At 48.9% G+C, this 25,736-nt stretch overlaps 1 protein-coding gene across 3 annotated transcripts in view; it reads left to right on the forward strand.

Annotated features, from left to right (window-relative positions):
* The window catches only part of PRKCZ (protein kinase C zeta), a 1,951,357-nt gene that overhangs the window by 1,439,191 nt on the left and 486,430 nt on the right, over positions 1-25,736 (forward strand). For all 3 annotated transcript variants that reach the window (XM_069610174.1, XM_069610176.1, XM_069610175.1), the window contains 2 exons: positions 22,145-22,188; positions 22,651-22,839. In XM_069610174.1, the coding sequence (XP_069466275.1) occupies positions 22,145-22,188; positions 22,651-22,839 (233 nt within the window). The remainder of the gene's footprint in view (positions 1-22,144; positions 22,189-22,650; positions 22,840-25,736) is intronic.

Here is a 25,736-nt window from a genome sequence, read left to right on the forward strand (position 1 = left end):
ACGCTTCATTTTTGAAATTGTAGTTTTTCACTACACAACCAGCAACTGTTTACAATTTTTCTGGGATGCTTCTTGGCACTGTTTAATCTGGGCATCCCTGTCTGCTAACATGCCGTCTACCAATTGGAGGTGGCAATACAAATCTGCAGAGAGGCAGAGGTGCAGATTAGGTTAAAGTTCTTATTTGACAGTTGAAGTCCTATTTAACCTCTGTAGGGACTGATTTAGTGATCCACATTCATCACAAATGTCGACGTCCACTGAAAGTTATTCAGTCTAACATCTCTGTCTTCCAAATGTCAATTTCGAAGGGATTGTGTCCTCCGACGTATTCCTTATCTTCGATAATTTGTCTCCAGCTTGCTGGCCTCGGAAACATTTTTCTCAGTAGAGGGCGCTGCGCATCGACGTCCGTCGAGTTGCTGTCCCTCGACAGCCACCGTATCGGCGCCAACGTCACCATGCCCCTAAATAGCCACGTGCATCGTCCGTTGCTCAGTTCTGTTTTTCCACGCTTCGTGGTGCCTCGGAATATCGTTGCCCAGTTCTCAGGCTGAGTGGGAGGAATTCAGGAAAAAGATGCTTAGCGTCTTCGAGAAAGCAGCCTCGACCCCCTCGAAGACTGCTGAGGGTGCCGCGAGTCGCAGCACCCGGCGAAAGAAGCTACTCGAGAGCGTCACGAACCCTTGAATAAAGGCAAGTTTGCATCTTCGCCATCGTCCAAGATCCCTTCGACGCCATTATCGAAGGGTTCTTCGACGCACAGGTCAGTCGATTTGACGCCGTCTTCGACGCTGATGCCGAGAATAGACAAACCCATGGCCACCTCACAGCCAGTGGCCATACCCAGAGCCTCGATCACGAGAATGTCGTTGACAACCTCGAGTAGAATTCCGATACTCTCGAGGCCTCTACCAACTTTCTCAACGCCTTTTTCGATGGCTTCGAAGCCTTTAACGTCCGCGTCAACGACGTCAACGTTTTCTCAGCCAATTATGACGAATTTGGCCCCTTCTGCTCTGGAAATGGGATTTATACCATTTCCAAGATCTGATCATTCCAGAGACTTAGCATCTATTTATGAAGAAGGGGGGAATTCGGATCAGGAGAGAACTTCTGAGTTGCAGGGATCTGCAACTCCTGTACCAGAGGAATTTACCTCTGAGGAAGGTAGGTTTAAGGACCTCCAAGAATCCTTACATGAAGCAAGTGGGTTGGACACTTCCCCAGAAGTGGAATTTGCCAAACCAGACCCAGGGGAACATGCTGAAACCCCTTATAGAACCTTGATGGCAAGGATAATAGAGTTTATGGGGTGGTCTACACCCTCACCTGCTTTTCAGCAAGACGATCTTACAGACATTTTGGTTAAAGATCCACAGGAGGATCCTGTGGTGCCATTTCATGCGGCATTACAAAGGAAAATACTGGCAAACTGGGAAACCCCTGAGGTTATCCCGGCGGTTAACAAAAAATTATCAGCCAAGTACAGGGTGTCTACTGCTGACCCTGAATATTTATCCAAACACCCAACTCCGGAGAGTCTGGTTGTTCAGGCAGCAACTTCATCAGGTAGTAAATCGGCTTACCCTACTGTTCCACAGGACAGGGATGACAAGAGATATGACTCTATGGCCAAAAAAGTATTTTCTGCATGTAGCATGGCGTTGAAATCCATCAATGCTACTTGTACGCTCGCAAGGTTCAGCCACACACTTTGGGGGTGTGCTTCATCAGCGGCTGACTGAAAGGGAAGCGTTTCTTAACATCATTAAGGATGTTAAAGACGCAATGTGCGAATCCCTTCAAACTGGCATCGATTCTGCTGACAGCATCAGCAGGGCCATGGCGGCAAGTATAACAACCCAGGGATTTGCTTGGTTGCGAAAGTCTGGTTTTGCTCCAGATGTGCAAAGCAGACTCTTGAATATACCCTTGGACGGCTCTTCCTTGTTTGGTAAGATGTCGGTTGACAGTTTAGAAAAGCTTCAAACATCAAAGGCAGCAGCAAAATCCCTGGGAGCTGCAATCCGTCAGACACCATATCGCCCCTCAGGAACCTCTTGGAGAGGTAAGTCCTTTCGCTTCTATTCCGCATTTGGAAGAGGCAGAGGACAGCCGGTTCAAAGGGGTCAGAAAAAATTCACCCGAGGTGGACGGGTTAAAAATACAAAAGCTGCAGCAGGTGCCTCTTTACCCTCGGCATCTGCATCAGCCACCTCCAAACCGCTCTGAGGACTCTTCTCACAAGACACCAGTAGGGGGCAGGTTAACTCAACATCTGACGGAATGGCAGGCTATTACGTCAGATGCTTGGGCATTGGAGACAGTTGCCCAAGGTTACTGCCTGCCTTTTCTACACATCCCTCAGAGTCATCCACCGGGGAGCAGCTCTCTGAAAGTTCCAGATCCGCTCCTCTTGCAGGAAATTGTAGACCTGCTAGAGAAAGGTGCCATAGAACCGGTACCTGTAGCGGAGAGGAACAAGGGCTGGTACTACCCCTTCTCCAGCATGGGGTCTGGCATGGATTCACATGATCATGAATATTCCCCGTCGTCAGGCTGGGAATCCTCGGTAAAGAAAAATCAGTATCAGTTTCGTTTCTGATCTGTCTTTCATAGTAGTAACCAATCACTGATCTCTGCGTCATACTGACCACAGCCAATGACTGCCATCTCCCTAAGCCCCGCCTCTGGCAGCCATCTTCAGATTTTTACCGCACGTTCATGTTTTGGGATCCTCGTGCTATTGCTCTCGAGCTGTAGTGCGTTTTTGCGCTTTTTCATAGGAAAATTCTCTCTTTTTTTCGGTCAAAAGAGCCTCAAGCTCCACCGTTTCTTTATCCGATCAACGGGGACCCGTGTCGGATTCCTCTACGCCCCTCAAGGGTGAAGATTTCGTCAAGCCACGCTTTTGGAGGACTCCAGAGGTTTCTCAGGCCCATCTCGATCATGGCCCAGGAGAAGGGAAGCTCGACGCCCGGAAAGCTGTTCAGGGTCTGCCCTGGATGCCAGCTTCAGAATGTCTTTAAGGAGGACGAACACTCCCTTTGCCTCTACTGCCTGCATGAGGACAAGACGCACGTGGAGACGGACTGTGCGTTTTGCGGCAATATGTCAGAGCGGACCATGAAGGACTGCCATCTGCATCTCGCCAACTGGCTGGAAGGTAAAAGCCCGTCAGGCGAGAAGAAGAAAAAGTCCGAGCGGTCTTCTAAGACCTTTGAGGGTCCCCGGCGACGGGGGTCCAACAGAAGGCCAAGCACCGCGAGTCTGCTGGCACCGGGAGCGCCGAACGGTCGGGCTCTACGGCTGCCAGGCAGGGCGCATCCTCCCCGGCGCCATCAACCACGAGCCAACGCTCTGGCTCGGGTAAGAGGAAGGCCGAGCACCCGGCGAAGCTCCTGGAGAGACCCCGGTCGAGCTCGAAGGCCCCATCGGAGGGGGAGTGAGGTGGTGACCCCCCCCCCCCAAGGAGAAGGCGGTGAGCGCACCTAAGGTGGTGAAAGCCTTGATCCACCCTGCCAAGGCCTCTATCGAGACAGTCGCGGCGGCCCTGGCTCAGCCTGTGGAGGCGACTTCGGGGCTCAGAGTCTCCCTGCCACCGCGGAGGGAGTCCTCTTTCAAGCCCATCGACAGGACCCCCGTGAAACCTCCAACGGAGAAGAAAAAAGGGGGGGGCTCCTGCCTCCTGGTCGTCGTGGATTCGGCTGATCAAAGTCTTAAGCCACGGCATTGGCGTGGAAGAAGACCAGTCCGTCGGGAGGGATCCCGACGTAGGAGACGACGAGAACGTCGAGGGTGCCGACAAGGCTCCTGACCGCCCGTCGGAATCCCCTCAACCAGTGCCGCAAGACAACTCAGTGGCCATTTTGTTGGCTATACAGTCCTTATGCTCGGAGATAAGAACGAGATTGCCGTTACCACCAACGGAGGAACCGCTCCCGACGGGGGACCCGGAGCCAGGCCCTTCTGGGAGCCCTCCTCCTAAGAGAAGAAGGATTCATCCTCCACCTCCTTTTCAACCATCGCGCCCTGCTCAGCCCTCCTCCCCGTCCACGACCCGTGGGGATGATACGGGGACGGACACGGCCGCGACGGGTACAGACGACGAGGTTTACGACGAGGATCTTCCGTCGTCACCTCCTCCCCGGGCCTCCCCGCCCGACGAGATTGGATGGTTTCATGCCATGATCACCAGGGCATCTGAGCTTTTCCAGCTCTGCCCGGAAGAGAAGAAGGAAGGTTTCCTTTATCAACGGCGCGAGACCAAGCGGAAGACGGTCCTCGCTGTACCTCTACTGGACGATATCTGGGATGAGGGTCTCGCCCTCCTCAAGAACCCATCCACAACGCCTGCGAGAAGGGATCGGTACGAGAAGAAGTACCGGGTCCCGGACGCGGCCCATTGTGCCTTCGGGCACAGCCGACCCCGGACTCGGACGTCTACGCGGTGGCCAGGAAGAAAGCGGGGGGGGCTTCGGCCTCTACGTCGACCTCCCCACCGGACGGCGAGGGAAAGAAATTGGACACGATGGGACGCAGAGTCATCTCATCGGCAGCGACGACGATTAAGGCTGCAAACGCCTTAGCCATCGTAGCCCGCTACGACAGGGAGTTGTGGTACAAGATCGCCCCCCTGCTGGACTTCCTACCGGATGACAAGAGGGCTGAGGCCCTAGAGATCTTGCAGGAAGGAGAAGTGGCGTCGGACCACGCCATTACGATAACGACGGACATCGCTGACACTGGTTTTCGCCAGTTGGGCAACGGCTTGTGCCTTAGACGGCGTGGATGGCTCAAGGCAACGGACTTCCGGCAGGATGTGCAGACCAGAGTTTTGGACATGCCAATAGAAGGGAGCAACCTGTTTGGGAAAACAGTGGACGATTCCCTACAAGCCATCAAGACGGACACGGAGACGGCCCAGGCTCTTGGTGTTCTCCAGCAACGACGGCCGCCCTTTCGGAGCGCCGGAGGCAAGCAGGGTGCCTCCAAAGGTTCCGGCGGCGGATATTCCACCTACCGTCAAGCAGCCCATTCGTCGTCACAGGAAGCCTACAGGGGACGAGGCAAGTCGGGCGGACCCCGCCGTCGTCGCCAGGGAGGACAAGGCGGCAAAGCCTCGTCGAAGCAGGACTGAACCGGCCGTGGGGTCGGGCCCCCACCGAAGCATCCCGGTGGGAGGCCGGCTGGCGAACTTCGTCAGCGTGTGGGAGTCTATCTCCACCGACCGTTGGGTGATGGACGCCCTGTGCCAGGGCCATGCGCTCGTGTTTCCAAAGAAGTACCCGCGCGTTCCCCCCGTGGCCAGGAAGGAACATCACGTACCTCAACTTCTCTTGGAGGTAAAGGGGATGCTCAAGAAAGGCGCCATCGAGCTTGTCCCAAAGAGGTTTCGGGGCTCCGGGGTTTACTCAAGATACTTCCTCGTGAAGAAGAAGACAGGAGGATGGCGTCCCATCCTGGACCTACGACGACTGAACAAATTCATCAAGGCACAGAAGTTCCAGATGGTCACCCTCCAGCACGTCCTGGGTCAGCTGGAGGAGGGCGATTTCCTGTCGTCGTTGGATTTGGAGGATGCCTACTTCCAGATCCCCATCCTAAAGGGACACCGAAGGTTTCTCACATTCGTGGTCCAAGGGCGTCACTACCAGTTCAGAGCCCTTCCCTTCGGATTGAGGTCGGCACCCAGGGTGTTCACCAAGTGCCTCGCAGCGGTGGCTGCGGCTGGAGGGGATCCACGTCTACCCTCTACCTGGACGACTGGCTCATCCTAGCAAAGACAAAGGAGCTCACCGCGGAGCACACGGCGAGGACCGTCCAACTACTCACGGACCTGGGATTCTCCATAAACTACGCCAAGTCCCACCTGGTGCCCTCGCAAGACGCACTGTTTCTGGGAGCGAAGCTCGACACAGTGGCGCTTCTGGCCTCTCCGTTGGAGGAAAGGACGAGGGCCATCTTGGGCAAGGTACAGCGGATGCTGGTTGCGGACGCGGCCAGGGTGAGGTCCATCAAGTCCCTCCTCGGAATGATGTCTTCTTGCATTTCTCATCCGCCTGTGCAGGCTTCGGATGCGCCCGTTACAGGATTTCCTGGACGCTCGATGGATCCAGACGACGGGCAGCTTCAAGGACAGGATCACACTCGACGAGATCTTCCGACGAGCGATCCAGTGGTGGGGCACCGGCGCGCATCTGACGGCGGGCATGGACTTCCAGACCCCGGGCCACCAGAAGACGGTGACCACGGATGCCTCCCTGGAAGGGTGGGGAGCGCACACCGAAAATCTGCACGCGAGGGGCCTTTGGCTGCCGACGGAGAAGTCCCTCCATATCAACGTCCTGGAACTCCGTGCAGTGTTTGGGGCCCTCAGGTCCTTTCTTCCGTCCCTCAAGGGCAAGGTGGTGAGGATCTTCACTGACAACACCACCACCATGTTCTACATCAGGAAGCAGGGCGGTACCAGATCCCCAGCCCTGTCCAAGGAGGCGCAGGATCTGTGGCATTGGGCCATCGCCCAAGGGATGTTTCTGGTGCCGTTTCATCTGGCAGGAATAAAAAACACCATCGCCGACTCACTCAGCAGAGAGCTGCGCTCGTGCCACGAGTGGGAACTACGACATGATCTAGTGGACCGCCTCTTCCGACGGTGGGGCATACCCCAGATCGATCTGTTCGCGACGGCGACGAACTCCAAGTGCCGGAGATTCGCCAGCAGGTTTCCCCAGCCGAGGAGCATGGGCGATGCTTTCTCGTTCCCCTGGGAGGGCCTGTTCCTATATGCGTTCCCTCCATTGCCGCTGCTGATCCGGCTCATCAACCAGCTCAAGAGGTCACGGTGCAGGATGATCCTCGTCGCACCTGCGTGGACGAGGCAGATATGGTTCCCGGACCTTCTGGACTTGTCAGCGTCCCCATCAATCAAGCTGCCAGTGGACGCGGATCTTCTCTCCAGGGAAGGAGGTGCCATCCTCCATCACGACCCAAAGTCGCTGAACTTGCAGGCCTGGCTCCTGCAGCGTTAGAGTTTGGAGGTTACAACATACCGGCCAACTGCAGAGAGGTTCTTGCAAAGGCCAGGGCGTCCTCAACTCTTAAATGCTACGGACACAAATGGAAGAGGTTCTCTGTCTGGTGCCACGCACAGAAGATTAACCCTCTACGGATTACGGCTCCTCAAGTACTGCCGTACCTGCTGACGCTGGCCAAGGCTGGACTGGCGCACGCTTCCATCAAGATTCATCTTGCTGCGATCTCCCGATACACCAGAACCACGGGACGGACGTCTTTGTGGTCTCATCGTCTGGTGAAAGAATTCATGAAGGGACTGTTCAGATCGTTCCCGCCGGTGAAGGCCCCGGCCCCGGCCTGGGAGCTCAACGTGGTGCTGACCAAGCTCATGGGACCTCCGTTCGAGTCTCTGCACTCAGCTCCGTTGAAGTTCTTGTCGTGGAAACAGCGTTTCTTGTGGCCATCACCTCCGCACGACGGGTGGGAGAGATCCAGGCCCTTTCCTGCAAGCCCCCGTACTTGACTTTTCACGAAACGAGGGTAGTGCTCAGGACGCACCCCTCCTTCATGCCCAAAGTGCCGTCGGACTTCCACCTCAACGAACCATTGGTGTTGCCTGTTTTGTTCCTGTCGCCTTTGTCACCGGCTGAGAGGACTTTGCACTCGCTGGATGTGGCTAGAGCGCTGAAGTTCTACGTGGACCGCACGAAGAGTTTTCGGAAGACGTCACAACTTTTTGTGAACTTTGGACCTGTCAATCAGGGGAAGGCTCTCTCGAAGGCTTCCATTTCCAGATGGCTCTCCGGCTGTATCATGTACTGTCATCGGTTGGCAAACCGACCACTGCCTGGCCGTCCAAGAGCTCATTCCACCAGAACGATTGCAGCTACCACAGCGTTCCTATCTGGTGTGCCCTTGCTGGACATCTGCAGGGCTGCTACGTGGAGGTCGACTCACACCTTCACGAAATTCTACTGCGTCGATCGGGATTCCAGGGAGGAGTCCAGGGTCGCCCAAGCAGTGCTGCGCAACCTGTTCGCCTAAGGTGAGCCTGGTGAGGAGGTAAGAATTGCTTAATGTTGAGTTTTGGATGTAATGCTTAATGTTGAGCCTTTGCCACCTCCCATGGTTGTGCATGTGTGTACTGCTATGTATTCTTTTATTCATGAGCATGTGAATCCATGCCAGACCCCATGCTGGAGAAGGAACAAGTTACTTACCTGTAACTGTTGTTCTCCAGCATGGGTCTGGCATGGATTCACATGCAAACCCTCCCGCCTACCCCTCTGCGGCTCTTCACTTGGTCATACTGCCACTTCACGTGCTACCAAATCTGAAGATGGCTGCCAGAGGCGGGGCTTAGGGAGATGGCAGTCATTGGCTGTGGTCAGTATGACGCAGAGATCAGTGATTGGTTACTACTACGAAAGACAGATCAGAAACAAAACTGATACTGATTTTTCTTTACCGAGGATTCCCAGCCTGACGACGGGGAATATTCATGAGCATGTGAATCCATGCCAGACCCATGCTGCAGAACAACAGTTACAGGTAAGTAACTTGTTCCTAGTTTCTCATCCCGAAGAAAGACAGAGGACTGAGACCTATCTTGGACTTACGAGAATTGAACAAGTTCCTCAGGAAGGACAAGTTCAAGATGGTAACTCTCTCTCAGATCCTTCAGGCCCTCCAGCTCCAGGACTGGCTGGTATTTCTGGACCTCCAGGATGCTTATTTCCATGTGCCAATCCATCTCAAACACAGGAAATACCTGAGGTTCACAATTGGCGGCTCTCATTATCAATTTCGAGTTCTGCCATTTGGGCTGACCTCCGCCCCAAGGGTCTTCACCAAGTTAATGTCGGTAGTGGCGGCAAGTCTAAGGAGCCGAGGGATTCACGTCTACCCTTACCTGGACGATTGGCTGATCAGGGCTGTATCTTCGGAACAAGCTCAGATCCAGCTAAATTATGTCTGCCACTTCCTTCACAAACTGGGCTTCTCCCTCAATTTAAAGAAGTCACAGATGATACCATCACAGAGACTCCAGTTCATTGGAGCGGTCCTGGACACTTCCCTGGGAAAAGCCTCGCCACCAGAGGTGAGGGCACAAGATATTCTGCAGATGGTCAACAAGTTTCAAAATGCCCAACGTCTCCCACCCTTTTGAGGTTGCTAGGCCTCATGGCATCCTGCATCTTCCTTGTGCCAGAGGCTCGCCTGAGAATGAGATCTCTTCAGTGGGCACTGAGAACTCAGTGGTCGCAATTCTCAGGGAGAATGACAGACCACCTTCAGGTTCCTGACAAGGTGGCTCGAGACCTTCATTGGTGAGCCTGCCAGGAGAACATCTTGAAAGGAGAACTGTTGGCACCATGGCCGGAGATAACAGTAGTCACAGATGCCTCACTCACGGGGTGGGGAGCCCATACCAACGACTTGACCATCAGCGGTCGTTGGTCTCCATCAGAGTCCAGACTACATATCAACCTGTTAGAGCTGAGAGCAATCAGACTAGTGCTGAAGGCTTTTCTGCCATCTGTACAGGGGAAAAATGTCCTGATAATGATGGACAACACAGTAGCCATGCACTACCTCAACAAAAGAGGAGGCGTAGGATCACTGCCCCTGTGCAGAGAGGCGATGCAGCTCTGGTTTTGGGCAATCCAAGAAGGAATCTCTCTATCGGCAGTTCACCTAGCCGGAGAGAAGAACTTAACGGCGGACGCTCTGAGCAGGCAGGGCACAGTCTCCCACGAGTGGGAACTAGCTCAGGAAGGCCTTCAGGAGATCTTCGCCCTTTGGGGAACCCCTCAAGTGGATCTGTTCGCCACCAGTACCAACAGGAAGTGCGATCTGTTTTGTTGAAGGGAATTTCCCCCGAGAGGAGCTGTAGGGGACGCGTTCATAGTGGACTGGGAGTTTCCACTCCTGTACGCGTTTCCACCAGTCCCTGTCATTCCTCAAATGATCAGGAGGTTGAGAAGATTTCAGAGGACCATGATCCTAATTGCCCCAGACTGGGCCAGGAGAACGTGGTACCCAGACCTTCTGGACATGTCCATCTGCCCTCCAATTCACCTTCCACTCAAGGAGAATCTTCTCTCACAGAAGGGAGGTCAGGTTCTCCATCCAGACATCGGAACCCTCAACCTTCACGCTTGGCTTCTGAAAGGTTGAGATACAAGGATTGGGACCTCCCTGATGACGTTATGGAGGTGTTGCTTTCGGCCAGAAGGCCAGCAACAAAGTCTTTATACCGCTGCCGTTGGAACAAATTTTGCAGCTGGTGTAGGGAAGAGAATATTGACCCCTTTTCATATGGTACACCAACGGTGTTATCCTTTCTACTCTATTTGGCAAATTCAGGCCTTCAAGTTGGCACTATCAAGGGCTATCTCGCAGCGCTATCGATCTTCCAGCACACTGCAGAGGAGCCATCGTATTTCAAATTACCCTTAGTAATACAATTTCTAAAAGGATTAACTAATGTCTATCCTCCAAGACCATTCCAAGTTCCCTTATGGGTCTTAAATTTCCTGATGGGTACTCCTTTGGAACCAATCCACTCTTGTTCGCCAAGATTTCTCACCCTTAAAACTGTCTTATTAGTGGCACTAACATCTGCTAGAAGGGTGAGCGCATTACAAGCTCTATCTTGTAAACCCCCTCATACAATTTTTGATAAAGACAAAGTTGTCCTACAGGTGAAACCTAATTTCCTCTCAAAGGTGGTTTCTGAATTCCACATCACTCAGAAAATTACCTTACCTTCATTCTACCCTCCTCCCCATCCGGGGAAAGAGGAAGAAAGGCTACACAGGCTGGACCCAAGGCGGGCTTTAAGCTTTTACATCAGCAGACGTGCTAGGATTAGGCAAGCAGACCAACTGTTTGTAGGTTACTCAGGGCACAAATTGGGACTACTGATAACAAAACCGACCATTTCCAGATGGATTATTTTGGCCATTCTGGAACGTTACAAACTAGCAGGGAAAGAGCCTCCTAAAAATCTTAGGGCTCATTCACCCAGGGGTATCGCAGCCTCGTCGGCCCTCCAAAGAGGGGTTCCGTTTCGAGACATATGTGCGGCTACCACATGGTCGTCCGCACATACCTTCACAAGATTTTACAACCTGGATTCCTCCTCTAGTCAAGAGACTAGGTTTGGAAAAGCAGTATTACATTCTGTTCATTCCTAAAGGGAAACATGGCGTTTTTACTCCCACCTCCAATTACACACCACTGCTATGGGAGTCTATCAAAGATAAGGAATACGTCGGAGGACACAATCCCTTCGAAGAACAAGTTACTTCTTACCTGGTAACGTTCTTTCGATGGGATGTTCCTCCAACGTATTCCTTATCGCCCCTCTCATCCATCCCCGCAGTAATACTTCCCTTGTGGTTGCAGCTTACGCTCCTTCAAGGTCAATAACCAATTCAGGCATGACTTATCTTATGCTACAAAACGGAACTGAGCAAGGGACGCTGCGCATGGCTATTTATGGGCATGGTGATGTTGGCGCCAATACGGTGGCTGTCGAGGGACACCAACTCGACAGACGTCGATGCACAGCGCCCTCTACTGAGAAAACATTTTCCGAGGCCAGCAAGCTGGAGACGAATTATCAAAGATAAGGAATACGTCGGAGGAACATCCCATCGAAAGAACGTTACCAGGTAAGAAGTAACTTGTTCATCTGTGGCTGTCCAATCCACTTTCAAATATAGGTTTGAAAGGGCCTGGGCCTTCCTTTGCCACAGGTATGTCATACATCTCTCTGTTTCAAATGTAGCAACCTGCCTCCAAAACTCTTGCTAATCAGAAATGCAAACTTTTCTTAGGCCTATTTTACCACTGTCACTTAATCACTTACAACTTCAATTCAAACCTTAATCATTTTCTGTATAACAATCCCTACTTCTCTGCATACCTTAGTATTTGCCTAGGAGGCTGCTGTATCAATACCATATAATTCAATGAAACACAAAGCATCCAGCCACATTTGTGAGCCCTGCACAGTTTAATTTAAACAGATCTATATTGCAATGACATTGCAAAGACACTAGTTTTCCCAGAAATTATATCTCAGTGGAACCTCCAATATTGTAGGATGTTTTTATTCAGTGACATCTAATTCAGGTGAAATTTCCAGCCCACCCCAAACCAGGCACGCACCATTTTCCTTTATTTAATAAAGTTATTTTTATTAATCTGGGAACCCCAATTTAACGACATTGATTTCATACAGCTTCCCTCCCCTTTCGGGACAAGAAATACACAGTTGCACAGAAGGAATATTAATTAGCCAAATCGAAATATTCAAATCCATTTGCAGACAATCAAGTTATGAATGCAAGGAATTCTAATGCCAATGGTGAAAAATAATCTAGTCCCGTCAGTTTTCAAAGCTATAGTTTTTAAAACAGACTTCTGTAACCTCACCATAGGTATCTATATATTTAATTCACCATGAACTTGCATGCACCATGGACTGAATGCATGAGAGTCCCAGAGGAATCTTTCCCTTCTGAAAAACAAATTAGTTTAAAGTAACCCTGCCTATGCAATTCTCCCTACTTCCCCTTTATACAAAATAGACACCACCCCCTTACTCAGTAGACAAGTCAGAATTTCAGCAGCATTCTAAGAATTCAATTGTGACAAACTAGTAGACCTTCATGTATGTTTGCTAAATTCCCTTCGGTTTCTTTTTAATTACTGTGTAAAAGTATGCCTTTCTCACTTTCAATGGGAAACTTTAAACAGTGAGATAATGGGTAGTGAATGGTCACCCTTCATTACCTTTTGTTTGGAAGTACTTCACATTAACAACAATATTCTGCTTGGTGGTCTATTTGGAGGTGACATCAATTACTTTATTTGTCTAGTTATGCACTCAGCGAGACGTCCTATGCTCATCTGTGGTTGTACCTTGCACAGAATAGGAGTCATGGGATCTCCCAGTATACACAGCATACGATCCATTTCATCAAGTCTATAATCCCAGAAGTGCATACACTTATGAAATATTTACTTCCCAAGAATGAACAATCAATTTACATGCTCCCACACCTCAGTGCTTACAAATAACATGGCCAAGATTTAACATAATTCCCTTCCTAGTATTGCTCCCATCAGGATTATTTCCCCTTTACAGATCAAGCTTGCATATGTATTTCTTATGGCTTTATCACAGACAGGTGGGCACCCTCTTATGGACTGGTTCAATTCTCTGCCTCTAGGAACAGGTGGGTATCGGTTGGCAAGATGGGACCAGCTTTCCTCCACAGCCTGTCTGTGGTTTCTTCCGCTGAAGACGATCCAAAAGGAGAGCAATCCTTTCCTTCTCCTTCCTGTTATCAATAATTTTTTCTCTCCTCTCCATCAGTCAGTGAGCGAGTGAGTCTGTCAGTTTGTGTCCTGATTGTGTGTTGAATCTCATACAGAACAGTATACCCACCATTTGAGGTATATTATCCCCTAATTTGTCAATGTATGTGATTGGACAGTGTTCTAAATATAACATCACGGTAAACATTCCCCTTTGCAGTCGTTGAGCATAGTAATGAAGGGGCAGTCACATGGGAATAACTTGTAAACCCAGTTTACGTCCCATTTAATTTGATGTCATCCCTGGGATTTCTTGCATTACTAGCCAGATTTCTCTCTCTGGCGTGGGTCAAACAACGCAATTTTAATCTTAGAGTTGTTCATTTAACTCTTTTATATTTATATTCAAATCATTTTGCCATCTCAAAGTGACTGGCTCATGCCTGCGGATGCTGTAACATATAATTCACGCCATTGCTGCACCTCAAAATACAAATACATCTTATTTGCATAGTTAAAAATCACATTAGAAAAATCCTTTTTGTGTCACTAAATAGAGCATCTCAAGCTGAACTCTTTACAAAAAGAATAATTTCCGTTCTAGAATTATGGGTGAAATAGTAAGTCCTTATGTAACATTTGAGACATTTTTTATCACTTATGCATAGTACAGTCAACAACAGAACATTTGTTGTCTTTAGTTCTTTAGCTGTCAGTTCAGGGATAAATGTATTTATGACCAGCCTGGCAGTGGTACTGTCATTGAAGTTTGAAGTCCTCAAAGATTTGTGACTTTTGTTCCTGCCCCCCTTGACCCAATTCTGGGTAAGGTAGATGTTCAGAACACACTTTGTTTTCCCAGGTATTAAGGTTCCTTTCCTCAGGAAGGTCTGGTAGATCGAAATCTCGGATCAGGCAACATAAATCCGCTAGTTAATCTGAACTCCCATTAGTTCATTATTTTACGCCCACCATACACAGATGCAACCCATAATAATGCCGCCTTAGGATAAATTCCAATTTCAGCCTCTCATTGACCGAGTTGCAGGCCAGCCATTATCCCCATTGTGGATCTTCAAATGAATTGAACTCCTTGATAGTCTAGGTAGATCAGTGCTGTTGCTTATTTCCTGGGTGTGATGAATTGAACATGATAACAGATGTCAGAGTTCAAACCTATAGCTGATGCTTGATTCAGGTTGGCTTCTCCCGATTGCCATTTTTTAAAGTTTTCTGTGCCCCCAGATTTTATAATTTTCAACATTAGTAGGTTTCATAACCATGACCCCTGAATTCTGTACAGGAAATTAACACAAACCGCAGAATAAAATGAAACTTTGTTTTTCTTTCTGTGACTGCTATTTTTTTATTCTCAGATTAAGCACTGCCCCATTTTAACAAAAGTTGCAAGATATTTTCTTGTACTTGAGATGTTTAACTAAGGCCTTGTCACTATATTTTGATGCGAGCGGACTTGAAAATATTGCACGTGTTTAACAACTGCTGTGCGCAGACCAGGACAAAATACTTCCATTCATTGCTGTTTTCTATAGAGTTGCCTGTGGTCTTTTTAATAGGTCTGTATTTTTTATAGTCGCATTATATACAAGTTGTTTTTATGAAGTAAAAATATAACTTTTCTCCAGCATTGGATCTTTCATAGATTCACATGCTGTGTATATTCCCCGTCATCAGGCTCGGAATCCTCAGCAAATTTTTGGTTCCCCTTGCCCTAGGCAAGAAGAAACTCAATTGTGTAGCCTAACCCCCTTGTTATTGGTGCTTTTGGTACCAACCAATTGGACCTCAAGTAACTGTAGACTAGACCCTCCTCTTCCCTTCACATTCTAACTGTGTGTCCAGCTGAGGGAGTCCTCTGGCTCACCACTGTTAGTAAAAACAACCTATTTCTTCAACAAAACATAAAGACTTTCTTTTCAAGAAAAATTAATTTTCCCCAGGAGGGGAAATATTTCACAAGGTGAGGAGTTTTCGTTCTAAGGGGACGGACGGTAAAAGGAGACCCCTCTTCATGTGCCACTTGTGACCTTAAAAACTTTTATGATGGAGACAAACACTACAACTGTATTTACTCTCTCTACCTTGATCACACCGGGGAAGGCGGCACTATCTGCAGAGGTCTTAGCTCCAAGGCCCTCAAGGATAGGCACAGACGGCTGGTGTGCTGATTAAACAAGGGGACTTATCCCGAGTACCCCTCCGATGTTGAGTCGACCAAAAGCATGGCCATTTCTGCCGAGAAGCACCCACGGTCAAAGGAGAGGGCCTGGCCGTCAGCAGGGGAGAGACCGGGAGGTCCAGGTTGCCTGCCATTGCCCGCGAAAGACCAACCCTCGCCGATGAGGAGGTGTCGACAGAAACAGAACATCAAGGCCATAGGTCAAGGTCAGTGAAGGAGGGCCAAGCCCCTTCCTCAGGGCCTAAGGTCACATCGACAGCCACTCCAAAGCTGCACAAATACAGCACTAAAGAAGCTAGCGAGAAAAGGGTGCATAAACAACCACCGTCCACCGAAGGGGAGCAGAGGTCCGCGAATCCATGGAAGGGGAGCAGAGGTCGGTGAAACACCAGGCTCTGCATCCGTCCATGGCGCGCACTGCAAAAATGTCCTTGTCCACGGAAGAGGAGCAGAGGTTAGCGAAGCAGCAGGATCCACACCCGTCCACTACTAAAACTGCCTAGTCGGTGGCATTGTAAAAGACTAAGAGCAGCAAGGACCCGTCCTCCAAGCATAAAACCACCTCATCGGCGACTTCTCCGATATTTAGCCCATCTATGGCTGTGCATCATAAACCTTCCCCAACGCACAAGGCCACCTCGTCGACTACATCTCAAAGGTCTAGCTTGTCCACGACTAAAATTCATAAATCTTGCTCACAAGAATCGGGCTCAGCGACAGAGGAAAGGGTGCTCATGAGGTGGAGGTGGACACACCCCCAGCCCAGAAAAGGAGCAAGGAGACTCTGCCAACGACGCCCTCGATGACGGCCCAGCCAATGGCATCACCTTCGGCAGCTCCTGCGATGAACAGCCACAACCTCCAGAGGAGTGGCATCCAACAGTCTTGGAGAAAACCTCACAACCGCAAGTCACCCAGGTGTCCCCAATTCAATACACGGCGATCATGCCGGAGGACATCTTGTAGCATCAGGTGGATACCGATTTTGAGGTACAACACCAACAATCAGACTCGGAACAGTCGGTCATATGGCAGGACGAAATTTCAGCCAAACCATCTATGTCTGGGAGGCATAATCAGCTACAGGACTCCCACAAAAGGGGAGTTCCCCACCAACCAAAGCAGGAGTAGGTCCACACCCATCCAGGGGGCACTCCCACCATCACATACAGTTCCAACAAGGGGACGTAAGGGCGATGCTTGCTAATCCGCAGGTCCTGCTATCTATCAAGGTCCTTTCATTCCTGCAAAAGGGTCATCACCCAGCTTGATGCAGCAGTTACAAGAACAGGAGCTCCAGCTCTGCTGTCCCCCCACCTCAGGAGCCTCTGCCCAGACCCAGGCCAACATCGGATGAAATGTCGGCAAGGTCCTTGCCTTACAGGACTAGGTCCACTTCAAGGACAAAAGGTCAAGGTGCTCACAGCCCTGGTCCACTTCTCCATTGCCTCCTGCACCACTTTTTCCATCCCACAAGAGGACACATACACCGACCCAATCAGTGTTGGAGGAAGGAGAGCTAACTGGTACAGATACAGACCAGCCCCAGGACACCACGTCCGCCTCAACCACACCAAGATGGAATGACTGCGACGCAGATTCCCCACAGGAATTTCCCCACGATGAAGGCATGCAAGGAGTTTGTTCTCCTCCCCTCGGAGAAAGACAAAGAATGCTTTTTATTCGACCGCATGGGCAAAAGGAGAAAAACAGTGGTTTCGGTCTCAATCCTTGACCACGTGTGACAGGAGGGGATAAATGTAATGAAGCGACCATTCTCAATCCAGGCTGTCAAAGGCAGCCTAGACAAAAGCATAACCCTCTGGACAATGCCCCGAAGTGCCTCTCCTCTCAACCATCACCCGAATCTTTGGTCCTGGCAGCGGCAGGCAAAGTCAGACAAGCAAAAATGCTGTCCCTCAGGATAATGAAGCTTGTAAACAAGACGCCTTTGCGAAGAAAGTATTAGCCGTTGGAGCCACAACAGTGAAAGCAGCTAACTCCCTAGCCGTCATAGCTAGGTACGACAGAGAAATGTGGCATAAACTTGCACCAATCCTAGACCATCTCCCAGAGGTCAAGCGTACGGAGGCAAAGGGAATACTGAAAGAAGGTAAATATGCCTCCAACTAAGGGATCACCATGGTCATGGTCCTGGCAGAGGCAGGGTTTAAGTAGGTGGCAAATCAAATAGTCCTAAGAAAGCAGGCCTGGCTCTGTTGTGCGGACTTCCAGCCAGATGTCCAGCACAAGGTCGTAGATATGCCTTTTTCGAGGTGGAGGAGCTATTGAGTGCTAAAATCGCTGAGTTCCTCAAGACAATAAAAACAGACAACGACACGGTCAGGTCTCTAACATCCCTGCAAATCCAACGCAATTTTCATCAGTTATGGGGAGCATCCAGCAGAACATCAACAGCCTCCTCCAACAAGGGGCAGCAGATTTCTAGAGGTTCAACATTTTACTTGCAGGGATACAAAAGGGCGTACCAGGGGTCTCAAAGTCGAAAGATTTCTGCTAGGCTGCAAACCACCATCTGGATCCCAAAGGGGACGGCAGGTTAAACCTCAACAATGGCAAACATGCACACAGCGCACTGGGTGGGGGGTCTTCAGATTCACTGGGGCCTGGGACGCAATAACAACGGACAAGTGGGTGCTCGATGTGGTCCACTACGGGCACCTGTTAGAGTTCAAGCATGCGGCCCCTCCCATACAGGTGTACAAGGCTGCCCTCCTGCAAGAAGTCCAGCTGATGCTACAGAAAAGAGCCATAGAAAAGGTCCCCAAACATCAAAGGGGAACATTGAGTGTACTACCGATACTGGAGGCTCATTCTAGACCTCAAAAGGTTAAACAAGTTCATAAAAAGGCAAACGTTTACCATGATCACTTTACAACAGGTCATAGAAGCTATGCTGCACCATGACTTCCTCGTGTCCCTGGACCTCCAGCATGCGTATTTCTACATACCCATCCACCCGGGGCACTGAAAGTTCCTCCGGTTCTTCATTGGAAATCAGCATGATCAGTTCAGGCTCCTACCATTTAACACCACGCACCTTCACAAAGTGCGCCGCACCAGTGGTGACCAGCCTGCGAAAGCAAGGGCACCATCTCTACCCTTACTTTTAGACGACTGGCTCGTACGATCACCTTCAAGACAGGGAAGGCTACGGTCGATAGTGGCAACAGTGGACCGGCTGCAAGCACTAAGTTTCACCATCAATTTCAAGAAATCTTCCTCGCGGCCGTCTAAGAAGCTCCTATTTCTAGGGGCGGAATTCTCCACACACGAGCCAAGAGTTCGCCCATCAAGTGTCATGATAAACACCATCCACTCGGCTGCAATCCTTTACACTAATCCCACACTGCAGGCTTCACATGAGGCCGCTGCAGGAGTTCTGGGCGGCCAACTGGTCGCAACCCATGGGGTCATGGGGAGACAAGGTTCAGATCCCTCCCAGACAGCAATTGCAGCTTCAGTGGTGGTCGGACAAACCCAATGATGGCAAAAGAAAGTCATTTCAAGACCCTACACCCACCAAGACACTGGTGACGAACGCATCTCTAAAATGGTGGGGGCACTCACTTGGACCAACTGCACTTCAAGAGGCTATGGACGCCCCAGCAGACATCCCTACACATAAACGTGCTCGAACTAAAAGCGGTTCGACCTCCCGGTACTACAAAATCGAACGGTCAAGGTCCTCAGACAACAACACCACAATTTATTATCTTGCAAAGCATGGGGGACGAGGGGGTTCCAGGTCCAAGACATGGTCCAGGGAGGCATAGCTGCCATGGCACTGGGACATAGCCGACAATATCGGCATCCAAGCGTTTCACCTGCCAAGGATCTACAACCAAACAGCGGACAACTTCAGCAGGCAGCTATCCCAGAACCACGAATGGGAGCTCAATCAGACATCACTCCCATCGCTCTTTCGATGCTGGGGTCGGCCAATAGAGCTATTTGCCATGGCCCAGAACAAGAAATGCGCCAGATAAGCCAGCAGGATGCCGCAGGACGGATCCATGGTAGCGGAACTGTACGATCAGACCAAAAAAAAGGTCCGACCTTACAAAAAGTCTGAAAAATGCTACCATCAAAGGTTCAAACAACAAAAGTTTGAACCTTTGGTGGTAGCGTTGTAGGTAAGTATAAATAAATAAAATACTGCGGGGGCTGCAGGGGTGTCCCCCGCAAAACCCCGCTCACTATACTGTGTGGTATAGTGAGCGGGATGTTGCGGGGGACACCCCCACTGCACACCTGAAAGAATAAAAAAAAGAAAAAAAACAGGGGCTGCAGGGGTGTCCCCCACAACACCCCACTCACTATACAATACAGTATAGTGAGCAGGGGTTGCAGCGGGAAACCCCTGCAGCTCCCAAAAAAAAAGAAAAGGACCCTGCGGCGCCGGTTCCCGATCACGGAAGTGAAAGGGAACAGGCGTCGTTGGGAGACAGCCTGAAGAAAAGGTAAGTAGGGTTTGTTTATGTTGGGGGTCTGGGTGGGGGTGGGTTGAGGGTGTGGGTGGGGGGTGTCATGGGTGTGTTGTCGGTATGTAGGGGTTTTGAACGTGTGTTCACATGGGAAATGTACAAACATTTTGTGGTTCGTACATTGCACATGCAAACTTTTCGGTCGCGGGAAAATCGGCTGTGGTCGGATCACCTAGATCCATGGTAACGGCGTTCGCTTTTCCATGGAATGGGCTCTTTGCATGCACGTTCCAACCATTCTCGATCATACGCAGAACGCTGATGACAATCAAGTGATACTCCTGCAAAGTGATTCTCATCACTCCATATTGGCCTCGCCAGACCTGGTTCTCTGAAAATAATGCAATTGGCCGCGGACAAGCCCTTCCGTCTCGGCAATCAGTCAGACCTGATACCACAGGGCAAGGGAGAAGATTCTACACCACAACCTGCAATCGCTACGCCTCACAGCGTAGTTCGGAGGCCTAAACATATCCCAGGACTGTAGAGAAGTGCTGGAGCCTCTACCAACAAATCGTCCCACCTAAAGTATAAGCATTTCTGCAAGTGGTGCAAATGACTGGATCAACACCAACAGAGGGATCCTGGACCCATTTTAGATAACGCCGGAGCAAGTCCTCCCATATCTACTAGGCCCAGCCAAATGGCATATCTCACAACACCGTTAAGATGCACTTGGCAGCCATCTCAAGTTACACCAGGAAGGACAAGGGCATGTCCCTATGTGGGCAAAGGCGTATAAAACCTTTCCACAAGGGGCTCTTCAGAAGGTTCCCACCATTAAAACGGCTCTCACCAGAGTGGAGCCTCAACACTGTACTAATGCAAAAACCGTTTGAGCCTATGGCCTCGGCACCATTAAGCTTTCTGTCCTGGAAAGTTGCATTCCTAGTGGCGATCACGTCCGCGAGGAGTGTGCCTGAACTACAGGCCCTTGCTATCAACCATCCATACTTGAGGTTCCAAAGAGACAGAGTGCTTCTCATGACCAACCCTCGGTTCATCCCCAAGGTACCCTCGGAATTCCATAAACATTGTCATATCCCTGCCAGCATTCTTCAGCAAGCTTTCATCGTCGGCAGAGGTGGCCCTGCATTCGCTTGACCTTTAGCAAGCATTAAAGTACTATATAGACAGAACACAGTCGTCGGACATTCCACACAACTGTTCATTGCATATGAGCAGGCAAGAAAAGGCAATGCTCTCTCCAAACAAAGCATAGCAACATGGATATTGTCGGCCATTATGTTCTGTGACAAATCCACAGGGAAGTCCCTCCGGGCTCCCCCTCATGCACACTCAACAATAGCAACAGTGGTCTCTGCGGCATGGTGGTCAGGGGTGCCGATCGCTGATATCTGCCAAGCAGCCACCTGGGTGGTGCTACATACATTCACAAGGCACTGCCTAGAGAAATGACATGCCGAGGAAGTGCGAACAGGAAGGGCAGTCCTACAATGCCTCTTTCCAGTAAGGTATGATCCTTGGATATGTGGTAAGGTAGGGGGCTAAAAGTTATTTTTTTTTCCTGTCAGCCACCTCCTATAACTAATGTACTGCTACATGATCTATTCACAACATGTGAATCTATGAAAGATCCAATGCTGGTGGAAGAGTATGTTTCTTACCTGTAACTCCTGTTCTCCAGCATTGGTATCTTTCATAAATTCACATGCACCCTCTGTCCACCCCATTGGGGGACAAATACTCCCTTGCACCCCAGTGAATTCTGGTTCCACAGGTTTAGAATGTGAAGGGAAGAGAAAGAGGAGGGTCTAAACTACAGTTAGTCAAGGTCCCATTGATTGGTACGAAAAGCACCCATAACAAGGGTTTTAGGCTACAAATGCAGTTTCTTTTAGGCAAGGAGAATCAAAAATTAACCGAGGATTCCCAGCCTGACGATGGGGAATATTCACAGCATGTGAATCTATGAAAGATACCAATGCTGGAGAACAGGAGTTACAGGTAAGAAACATACTCCTTTTTTTGTCTAAACTGGGTATTATCTTAGTAGTGCACTTTTGTCAATCAGTTCTTAGAATAGCTCTGCTAATCTCATTTTCCATTCTCTTCATAGTTCCGTCCACCCGAAAGCATGACAGCAATAAAGATGATTCTGAGGTGAGTTAAAATTGACCAATTGAAATGTGTACAGTTGCGATAATTAAGTTATCAGTTTAAAATATTTATTTAGTACAATTATTAAATGGGTGCAGGGATCTTGGCACTTGTGTATGGCATCTATGTTTCTTGTGTTGAGTGGAATCTGATTAGAAGCAGCTCATTTGGTTAATCATTTTATAGTGGTGGGTATGTTTTCAGGCACATTTCAAGTAGTAATGTTTTTTTTTTGGTTTCGCTATTGCATATGTTTTGTCAATAAGTCCCACCCTAGACCCCATATTCCTTTTCCATCATTGGTTCTACACATACCTCTCCCTTAGCGCCTCCTGATTTCTTTGTATTCTTGTGCTAAATGAACTCCCTAGAAGTAAAAGGATGGTGAAACTTAAAGCGAACCCTGAAGTGCTTTTTTTCTCCAATATCTTAATTCAATTAATGCCCAGTATGTTAACTTTACAGGATATCAAGTTAGTCATTGATGGAATGGATGGAATTAAGATTTCTCAGGGGCATGGCCTGCACGATTTTGACCTTATCCGCGTTATTGGACGAGGAAGCTATGCCAAAGTTCTTTTAGTACGGTTAAAAAAGAATGATCAGATATATGCTATGAAAGTTGTGAAGAAGGAATTGGTCCATGATGAAGAGGTAAGTGTCTGTCACGTAATCATTCAAAAGTAATGTACTTTTGTTTCACTGTGAATCCGAGGAAAAACCTGTAGTCTTGCCCCCTCGCTTAAGGAGGTATTAACATACTTCTCTTTGGGTTTACTTCCAGAGCAGCACTACACTTTACAACTGCTTGGACAGTCTAATCGATTTTTGATTGTGGGGGAATGAGGATTTACAATGTCCTGATACATTATTAGAACTGCCCCTTAGCAACATCATGCCATTTAGAAAGGCCATTTGATATGAAATGTGTCACAAGTCTCTCCCCTTCTCACCTGTTTTTGTTGTTTGCTTGCGACCTTCTGTGGCGTCTTTCTCATGGTCCGGGATTTGTATAAACCTGTGTGCTCGTCCTCGGATTCCAGCGTGATGTTCACAATCCAACTACAGGATACGTTCAGATGACCAGGACGGAGACCAGGAAGAAATGATGCTCGCACTCGGAGGCACGGAACGCCGTGACCCAAGCGCGGATGAAAATCCAGGAAGATTGGAGGTAAGGTAGAGGGAAGGGCGGAAGGAAGGGGAATTCAAGGAACCGGGAACCAAGAATCAGAAGAAAGCTCCGAACGAACTCTGGCAACACACGTCCAACTACAGCAAGAGGTAGCGTTGAGACGCGCAGAGCCGCGGGCGTGTCTGTTTTGTAGAACATAGAGCGTGGAGCGCAGAGACTGGCAAGCAGCGTTCCGTATCAAGCAGCCATGTTGGAAGGATTACTGTATTCAATCCCCTATGGGTCAGGGACCACGAAGTCCAGAAGGGACGCAGACGATGGTTCATGACAAAATGCAAGATTTAGTTAGATAGGGCAAACAACTTACATACAAAACAAATGACAGAACCATCATGGTCAGGAAGAAGTCTGCATGAAGGAAGGCCAAAATGATATATTTTCTGCTTATGCAATACTATTCAAGACTTGTAATCCATTAACATGGAAGGATTATGGTATATTTTTGAACCGAGTGCCATTTAGAGGAGGGTGTTGGGCATAGTTTGGGTCTAAGATCGTTTTGTACTGTGCTTAAAATGTTTTACATCTTGGCCAAGAATTCATGTATTCAGCCGGTAGATCATAGCACTATAGAATGAATGAAAATGGTTCCAGATGGCATTCTACATGCAGAAAAAATGTGGGCACTGTTTGTCCGCCCTGTCATCAGAAATACCATTGAGGTGGGGCCTTGCGTGAGGAATGGATTTTAGGCATGTTGTCGTATTCATTCATTACTGTGACATCCCCTTAACTCATCTTTTAAATGGTTAAGTTCTATTTTCTTCCTTATTTTAAAGAAAACTGTATTGATTTTCTTCCCAAGTGGGCTACTCAATCCACGGCACAGAAACCACAGTCATGCAAGCTAAAGATGAGGCTTTCTAGTATTGCAAGGTTTAAGTCACCCTTTTCCCCCTCATATAATGTCAGAACTGGCAAAATCTATTCTTGTGTGTGTTTCCTGCTTTTTACTTTCACACACGAGGTAGGTCCATGGAGAAGGAGACAAGTCACCATCTCAATTTCTTTTGTTTTAGGTTTTCATTCCATAACGTACTGAGACCTCCATTAGTTTGGCTGGGGCGGGGGGGAGGGGGGCACTTCATCAAACAAGTGAACCTGGGGACGATCAGCAACATGTGGGCTGAAGTCCTTTTCCTCTTCCCAATGATTATTTAGCAAATCCATTGACTTAATTTCGTTTGTTTTCCCCCATGGTAAGTACAAAGACCAAAATTGATAATTGTGTCCCAATCAAGAAGGTTAGCAATCTGATTTGCACTAGTAGTGAATTATGTAGACTGTTTTCTCTTCTCAGTGTGTGTTAATAACTTTAAGCACATTTTATAAAGTTGGTCTACAAATCGTCAAATCGGGTTTACCGCAGTCAATTTTAGAAGAAAGCAAACTATCTTTTTGCTAATACTTTGGTAAAGGATGCTCCAGGTTTGACTGATACATGACCTGAAAAAAAAATGAAAGCCACTTTCCAGGCTGACCACACTTGCTTTCACACTCAAATACAACTAAATTTTTTCTTTTATTTGACTGATGTTATATTGCATATTTCTATCAAATCGAATGATGCTGTTTTCAACAATGTAGGTATACTACGAAGACCCATTGGAAAGGCAAATTAGGCCACATTAAATGGTAATGTATTTCTGTATGGTGTTATACTTCCCTTCAGCATTTTCTGTTAATTTCTCATTGAAATGCATGCAGCGTGAACTAGAGAGCCAGTTTACATGTGAAAAAGGTGCACATTTCTTTTTTTCAACATGACTTTTTATTGGCGTTTATAAATTACAAGAGCTTTACCGTACTTTATGACATGCTGTTAAGGTGTAACATAACAAAAATCAACATAACCTCAACTGAGGTGAATGTAAACACGGGGGGGGGGGGTGTTCCTTGGTAGTCCGGAGGGGGATACAACCGTCTCGTATCAGTGTTACAGGGCCTTAGTTCAATGAACGCGGTTGGTTAGACCGCTGTGTGTTCGGGCTGGGGGGAAATTAGTCTGTTAGTCCATTTTTGTCAGCCAACGGAGTGATGGCGGTTGTCTGGCCATGCCTCGAAATCTCTGCACAAAGTCAAAAAACGGGTCCCAGATGGTGTGAAACTTGTTTCTGTTGCCCAGGCGGATGGCTGTGATTTTCTTGGCTGCAGCGATGTTCCAGCACTTTATCCACCACACGGGGTAGCTGGGCCCTCCTGAAGTTTCCATGGCTTGGCGATTGAGATTTTGGCTGCAGTTAACTAGTGCGTGTAGAGATCTGCCAAATTACCAGTCATCAGGAACTGTCCTCCTCCTGTGTCTCCCAGTAGGATAATGCCTGGGTCCGACGGGATTGATAGGCCTGTGATCTGT

Source organism: Ambystoma mexicanum, chromosome 8 (genome assembly GCF_040938575.1).
Source record: "Ambystoma mexicanum isolate Mex_15411 chromosome 8, UKY_AmexF1_1, whole genome shotgun sequence".
Classification (NCBI taxonomy): Eukaryota; Metazoa; Chordata; class Amphibia; order Caudata; family Ambystomatidae; genus Ambystoma; species Ambystoma mexicanum.